This window comes from Trichechus manatus, unplaced genomic scaffold (assembly GCF_000243295.1).
Source record: "Trichechus manatus latirostris isolate Lorelei unplaced genomic scaffold, TriManLat1.0 scaffold00057, whole genome shotgun sequence".
Taxonomy (NCBI): Eukaryota; Metazoa; Chordata; class Mammalia; order Sirenia; family Trichechidae; genus Trichechus; species Trichechus manatus.
This window is the reverse complement of record NW_004443993.1, coordinates 4,455,282-4,463,364: the sequence shown is the minus strand read 5'-3', so window position 1 is coordinate 4,463,364 and position 8,083 is coordinate 4,455,282. Positions and strand designations below refer to the sequence as shown.

Sequence of the window (8,083 nt, the reverse complement as noted above, 5' to 3'; positions counted from 1 at the left end):
GAGTTAATGTTTCTGTAAGGTATAAGGTCTGTATCAAGATTCCTTTTTTTTTTTTGCATGTGGATGTACAGTTGTTGCAGCACCATTTATTGAGTAGGTATCCTTTCTCTATTGAACTGTATTTGGTCCTTTTTCAAAGATCAGATGACTGTATTTGTGTGTGTCTGTTTCTGAGCTCTCTCTTCTCTTCCATTGATGTAATTGTCTACTCTTTTGCCAGTACCATACATTCTTGATTATTATAGCTTTAGAGTAAGTCTTAAAGTGGTGTAGTGTCAGACTTCCCATTTTCTTTTCCTTCAATACTGTGTTAACTAGTCTGAGGCTTTGCTCTTGTCATATAAATGTTAGAAAAACTTTGTTGATATCCAGCAAACAGCTTTGTGGGTTAACTTATATCTTAACAATTTTGAGTTTTCCTATCCATTAACATGGAACATCTCTTCATAGATTAGAGCTTCTTTGATTTTTTTCATCAAATTTTGTAGTTCTCCTCATATAGATCTTTTGCATATTTTTGTGTATTTATAATATTTCATTTTTTCTTGTTGCTGATGAAAATGCTATTTTTTTAATTTCAAATTTGTTTTTTATTCAGATATAGGAAAGCAGTTGACTTCTGTATATTAATATTTTATTCTGCAACTTTGTTATGATCGATTATTAGTTTCAGAGTTTTTTGTTGATTCTTCGGGATTTTATACGTAGACAATCATATCTGTGAAGAAAGTTTTATTTTCTCTTTGCTAGTCTGTATGTATATCTTTTCTTTCTTTTTCTTGTCATAGTGCATTACCTAGGACTTCAAGTACAATGTTAGAGTGGTGAGCAGGGGCATTGTTATCTTGTTGCCGATCTTAGCAGGAAATGGTCTAATTTCTCACTTACAATTATGATGTTAGCTGTAGGTTTTTTTGTAGATGTTCTTTATCAACTTGAGGACATTCCTTTCCCAGTTTTCTGAAAATTTTTATAATTAGTGTTGGATTTTGTCTAGTGCTTTTTCTCTGTATATTGATATGTTCATATAATTCTTCTTCTTTAGCCCTGTTGATATAATGGATTACATTAATTGATTTTTCTAATGTTGAACTAGCCTTGTATACCTGGAATACTTCCACTTGGTCATAGTGTATAATTCTGGTTATACATTGTTGGATTCAATTTTCTAATATTTTGTTGGGGATATTTGCATCTATGTTTGTGAGATATATTGGTCTATAGTTTTTCTTCCTTGTAATGTCTTTGGTTTGGTATTTTGGTAATGCTGGCCTCATAAAATTGGCTTGAAAGTATTCCCTCTGCTTTTATTTTCTGGAAGAGATAGAGAATTGGTATACTTTTTTCTTTAAATGTTTGGTATGGTAGAATTCAACACTGAAACCATCTGTGCCCAGTACTTTCTGTTTGGTGAGGTTTTTGCTTATTGATGTAAATATTTAGCAGGCATTTAAATAGGCATTTTCAGATTTTTTTTTTTACGCTTTGATAGATTGTTTTCCAAGGAATTAGTCCATTTCATCTAGGTTATGAAGTTTGTAAGGAGCCCTGGTGGTGTGGCGGTTAAGCACTCAGCTGCTAACCAAAAGGTTGGAAGTTCAGATACACTCAGCAGCTCTATCAGAGAACAACCTAGTGATCTGCTTCTGTAAAGATAGCCTAGAAAACTTTATGGAGCAGTTCTGTCCTGTCATATGGGGTTGTTGTAATCACAGAATACATTGTTGCTGTTATTATTTTGAACAAATTGTTAGATCAGTTAAGAAAAAGTAAGATAAAAGATTTTATTTTACCTTCATTTATTCTCTAGTGCTCTTTCTTTCCTCATGTAGCTCTGAGTTTCTCATCCATAGCATTTTCCTTCTCTCTGTAGAACCTTTTTTTTTAGAATTGCCAATTCATGAAACATTTTACCTATTCAACATTTTTCAGGTGTACAGTTTAGTGATATCATGTGGTACAGCCATCATCCATAATAATTGCCAAATTTCCCATTCTGTTAGTGTTTTTTTTTGTTTTTCTGCAACAGTTTCCATCTGTTTGCTTATATTACCCATCTGTTGCTGCATGTTGTATACTTTATGTATTAGAGCCTCTAGCATATTAATCATGGTTGTTTTGGATTTCTGATCTGATTATACCAAAATCTCTGCTGTATCTTAGACTGATTCTGATGCTTGCTTTTTTGCTTCAAGCTGTGTTTTTTGTCTTTAGTATGTGCTTTGTGGTTTTTAGTTGAAAGCCAGAGACTTCTGTTTTGTTCACTGCTGTATCTGTTTTGCCCAAACGAAATAGTCTCTATGTCAGTATTGTCAGTATTACCTAAATCAGTTTTAATAAGCGAAGATGCCAGCGGTAAGGACCTGAAGGGAAGCAGTGTTTCCTGGGACACAGGTCTTTGCCGGGAGTAGGAGCTCCAGGTTGTCTGAATTGAATAGCATGTTTCCTTTACCTCCTCTCCCTAGTACTCAGCAGGGCCCTAGATCATTCATGGTGTTGTTGGAGAATAGCAGAATAACAAGAAAACTATATCTATATGAACAGAATTGTAATTGTCAGGAATTTAATCTTCAAAAGCAAATTGCCTTGCATTGTAACCCTGGCTCAGCAAATTTCCAGTTGTACAGCATTGAGCATGTGATTAATTGATTAACTTTCCTCAACTATGACCTGTTTGAAATATATCTGCTTAGGAGAGTCATTAGGAGAAAGAAATGAACTAGTTGGTCAAACTTTTTGCAAAACCATTCGCATATGGTAGTTTCTCAATAAATGGGACATTTTATTATTAATATATTGTAGTAATGAATGTTAGGGTTTTTGATGGTTTTGAAATATGCAACATGGCCCACTGCAGTGGAGGAGACTTTTGAATTTTAGCTCTGGATCAACGTTTGCTGTGACACCATTATACTAGCAAATGATCTAAGCAGCTCACTTCACGCCCTGCCCTGACAAGAAGACCCTTCCTATTATACAGTTGCTTTGCTGTTCAGTCCACTTTAAGCATCTGAAGTGCGTGTAGCTGCCTTTTCCCTCCTCACTACATGAGAAAACCAATGGATTGATGCTTTTTCACAGAGGCCAGTCCTATAACTCAGGGGATGCCAGTGGTCAGGGTTTGATTACTCATGCTTATGTGCCTTCCAGGGGCTGCAAATATGAGAAAACATTGGAGTGCAGCCTGTAGAGGGCTGGTATGTAAATCTCTGTTTTCTAAGATTCACAGAGAATTTAACACATAATCCCTCTGCACTTCAGTTAATTTATTTACAAAATAATTTTTTTGGGGGTGTGGCAAAAATGCATACAACAAAACATTTGGCAATTCAGCAATAATTTGGTGACATTGATTACATTCATCATGTTGCCCACCCATTACTAAATGGGAATCATAATCTCCATGGTCAGAAAACTCAAGGGTGTGCTATTGTGGTTCTTGCAGAGATAGTGCTCTTTGTCATCTAGTAACATTAGAGTGTGTTTGTATGAGTATTTAGGTGTATGCTTGTTGAGGGGAGTGGTCACTAATAATTGGTATACAGTAACATTGGATCTCAAGTTATGAAAATTATAGGGAGATCTTGGTTCTCATATTTCATGTCTCTCATGAGTGCTAGTTAACTTTTCAATTCCTGTGTATGAGCACATGAAAGGGATGAAAAAGATGACAGTGCAATTACAGAATTATTGAAAAACAGATGACAAATATGTAAAAATTCATAATTCTAAAAAATAATATATTTTCAGTAGGTGTCCTGTTACCTCCTGATCACATGGAATTCTTCAAGAAAATACAAGCATCTCAGGGCCTTGGGTTACCAGTTTGTTGGTGTGGGCCACCGGGCCTCCCATGACTGGTGAGAGTCAAAAGGAAAAGCTGCAAGTTCTTCAGTGTTTCCCAGTTGTTAATATCTCATCCTGCTTTCACCCTGTGACTCATGGTTTTTGAGAGTTCTGGTGGGTCTTGTGGAAGGAGATGAAAAAAAAATTTTTTATACAAGGAATTGATCTGCATGTGGATATGAGACTTATTTGTAGACATTTCTCTAGTATTTGATATGTGCTCTGAGTGTTCCTAGTCCATAAAGATAGAATAAGACTGGAATTGGTCACAAAGTGTAGAGAGATATCAGAGTGTTGGAAGTATTGTTAAATCTATGAAGCAGGTTGCAGTCAGTGAATTTAGACAGTGACAGAATGAGGCTGATGCCTAAACCCTAGAGTAGACCTTGGTACAACACAGAACCTTGTGTCAAATCCCTATGAATTCTCAGTTCCTCAGGTCTGTCAGCCTCACCCATCCTTTTGCACACATTGGAGTACATGGTATCTTGCTGAACCAGAATATATGGGGTGTTTTAGGACTCAGTGGTTATTGAGGATGTGGCTGTGGAGTTTACCCAGGAAGAGTGGGCTTTACTGGATCTTGCTCAGAGGAAACTCTACAAAGATGTGATGATAGAAACCTTCAGAAACCTAGCCTCAGTAGGTAAGTATGGTATCATTTTTTGTTTATTATTTAGTGTACATATATATCAAACTCATCAACCTTGCTCCAGTATTTGGGCTGCAGAGTGGAAATGCATTGTTAAACAAGACAGGTGTAGTCATTTGATCTGTGGATCTTAAATATCCTGGTTTTCACTGAACATAAAGCTGTGTGTATTAAACTGGCTTTTTATTTCTCTTGGTAAAAGCTTTGAGGCTCTTTAAGTGTTGTATGTGTGAGCATTGACTTCAGGCATTACTTTAGAGCATAGAGAGCAGACTTATGGTTTGGGACCTTCTAAAGCGTTTCACTGTGTTACAATTTAGACATGATTATTTTACTGTAAATAAATTCACACCTGCCCATCTTCAGAGACTTTGCAGGCCGAAGTATTGGCTCAATGCCAGGGAAATGTTCATTACTCTTTACTGTCTTACCTCATGATATGCCTTTCTCCATGAGCACCATGCCACATATACCCATTTGTTCTCCTAGAAATGAGAAACATCCGAGGGTAGACATAGGACATCTAGAACCACTATGTTGGGGAACACCAGGAAGGCAAGAATCCTTTGAAGGACCAGTCCTGCATGGAGGAAATTAGATTTCAATAAATCAGCTAGAAAAAGTCTCTTTGGTTGAGGAGACTGAACTTCACGGGCCTGAGCTTACTTTTCTTACTTTCGTTAGTCCTCTCATACCTGTGTTAGTGAAGAAAGATTGCCCTTTTCCTCTTCCATGTACATTTAGCATTTCCACATTACATGTGCAATGTGGCCAATATCTTTGTACTTTACTCTCCTAATTGCAGCCTATTTATGTCATTATCACCAGGGCTTTGAAGTGGTTCTTCCTGGTTCAGTTATGGCCAAGGAAGTGAAACTGGAACAGACTCAAATTTTTAAATTTCGGTGAACCAGGACGATAAGCAGAATGGGAAAAACTATGGGTTGAAGCCCTGGTAGAAACTTAATCTCCCTCTTAGAAAACAAGCGCACTGTACGTGTTGCATGGCAACCAAATCCCGTCGGATATTGAGCAGAGTCAGAAATTGCAGTGTTTGGCTCAAAGATGGTATCCAAGGATGCCGCTTTCAATGTATATCACTCTCTGCAGTTGTGCCAGTAATCCAGTCTCCTGCATCAGGATTACTACACCTGTTTTGAGTCTCCCATTCCAGGGCTTGGACCCATAATTTTCCCCATGCTGGTTATCATCCTGGTTTACTGAAATTTTAAAAATTTGAGTCTTTTCCAGTTTTGCTTTCATGGCTATGACTGCACCAGTCTGAAACAGTTTGAAACCCTGCTGTCACTCTCAATCTTCATGGAGATATTTCCTAGAAAATTACTTTTAGACCATTGCCAAAGACCTGAAATAGCCAAATGTGTTATTCTTTTTTTGCTCACAGCTGCCTTTTTCCTCCTAATAATTCCTTTCCTTTTGTTTCATGTCGCGAACCTCAACTTCAATCATTGGGACAGTTTCTCAAACACTCAATGATGGAAAAAACTTATCCAGTAAATATCTAATAGTAGAATTCATGAAGAATGACACCTGGTCCTCCATGTTAGGAGATATTTGCAAATTGCATGACATTGAAGATCAGCATAAAAATCAGGGGAGACATAAGAGGTGAGTGTCATTAACATGAGACAGAGCAGTGCCTCATGAGAAAAATCTTAAAATACCATGACATTATATAAAACTAGTTTTAAAATTGTACAGAGTTTTTGCAATATAATATTTTCATAATTATGAGTTAGCTATTGAATATTTGAAATATATTTCACTTGTACACAGTTATCAGAAAGCCTCCTATTTTGGAAATATTTGACAGTAACGGTAGCCTCTCTACCAGATTATTTAACCTATGAAACAGGAGGCAATTTAAGGCAAAAGTCAAATATTCACTGTGTTTGGTAATGGTGAAATGGGAAAAAATCCTAACAGCATGCTGCCTATTTTTAACAGAAGGCATATAATAAAGAACCTTTTTGAAAGTAATGAAGAAAATCAAGGTGGAAAAACTTACAGACGGATTCCAAATCTTGCCGTGTTCAAAAGAACTCCTGCTATTATAAATTCTTCTGAGTGCCATGAGTGTGGAAAATCCTTCATCAATCATTCATCACTTAAACGTCATATCAGATCTCATTCTGATTGCAATACTTATCGATATAAGACATGTAAAGAAGCCTGCATTTGTCCCTCTGACCAAAGTATTCCTGTAAGAACTCTTACTGAAGAGAAACCCTATAAATGTAAGGTAAAAACACTCACTGGAGAGAAACCCTATGAATGTAACAAATGTGGGGAAGATTTCTGTAGTTTCTTATCCTTTCAGACACATGTGAGAGGTTGTAAGCGTGAATGTAAAGAATGTTGGAAAACCTATCCCTCATCACTCCTTTTATGTAAAAAATTTCATAGTGGAGATAAGCCTTACAAATGTAAAGAATTTGGGAAAGGCTTCAGTGATTCCTCATCCTTCACTATACATATAGGAACTCACAGTGGAGAAAGGCAGTGTAAGCACTGTGGAAAAGCTTTTAGTAATTCCTCAGCCCTTGCCACACATCAAAGAACCCACAGTGGAGAGAGGCCTTATGAATGTAAGGAATGTGGGAAAGTCTTTAGTTGTTCCTCACACCTCACTTCACATATAAAATCTCACAGTGGAGAGAGGCCTTACAAATGTAAGGTATGTGGGAAAGTCTTCAGTTTTTCTTCATCTCTCACTCAACATATAAGAACTCATAGTGGAGAGAGGCCATATGAGTGTAAGGAATGTGGGAAAGCCTTCAGTCAATCTGCAACGCTTACTTCACATATAAGAGTTCACACTGGAGAGAAACCTTATGAATGTAAGGACTGTGGGAAAGCCTTTAGTCAGTCCTCAGCACTCACTTCACATAAAAGAGTTCACACTGGAGAGAAGCCTTATGAATGTAAGGAATGTGGTAAAGTCTTCACTTTTTCCTCATCCCTCACTGAACATATAAGAACTCATAGTGGAGAAAAGCCTTATGAATGTAAGGAATGTGGGAAAACCTTTAGTCAGTCCTCCCACCTCACTATCCATGTAAGAACTCACAATGGAGAGAGACCTTATCCATGTAAGGAATGTAGAAAAGCTTTTAGTGATTACTCATCCCTCACTAGACATATAAGAACTCATAGTGGAGAGAAGCCTTATGAATGTAAGGAGTGTGGGAAAGCCTTTAGTTGTTCCTCTTCCCTCACTAAACATATAAGAACTCATAGTGGAGAGAGGCCTTATGAATGTAAGGAATGTGGGAAAGCCTTTAGTCGTTCCTCACACCTCACTTCACATACAAAAACTCACAGTGGAGAGAGACCTTATGAATGTAAGGAATGTGGGAAAGCCTTTAGCGATTACTCATCCCTAACTAAACATACAAGAACTCATAGTGGAGAGAGGCCTTATGAATGTAAGGAATGTGGGAAAGCCTTTAGACAGTCTGCAACTCTCACTTCACATATAAGAGTTCACACTGGAGAGAAGCCTTATGAATGTAAGGAATGTGGGAAAGCCTTCAGTCAATCCTCAGCCCTTACTTCACATAT

General features: G+C 37.2%; 1 protein-coding gene across 1 annotated transcript in view; it reads left to right on the top strand.

Moving 5' to 3' along the window:
* The first annotated feature begins 2,346 nt into the window (after positions 1-2,346).
* The window catches only part of LOC101358315 (zinc finger protein 883-like), a 6,756-nt gene continuing 1,019 nt past the window's right edge, over positions 2,347-8,083 (top strand). Inside the window, 4 exon segments of the mRNA XM_023733074.1 lie at positions 2,347-2,355; positions 4,366-4,492; positions 5,965-6,127; positions 6,467-8,055. Coding sequence (XP_023588842.1) covers positions 2,347-2,355; positions 4,366-4,492; positions 5,965-6,127; positions 6,467-8,055 — 1,888 coding nt within the window.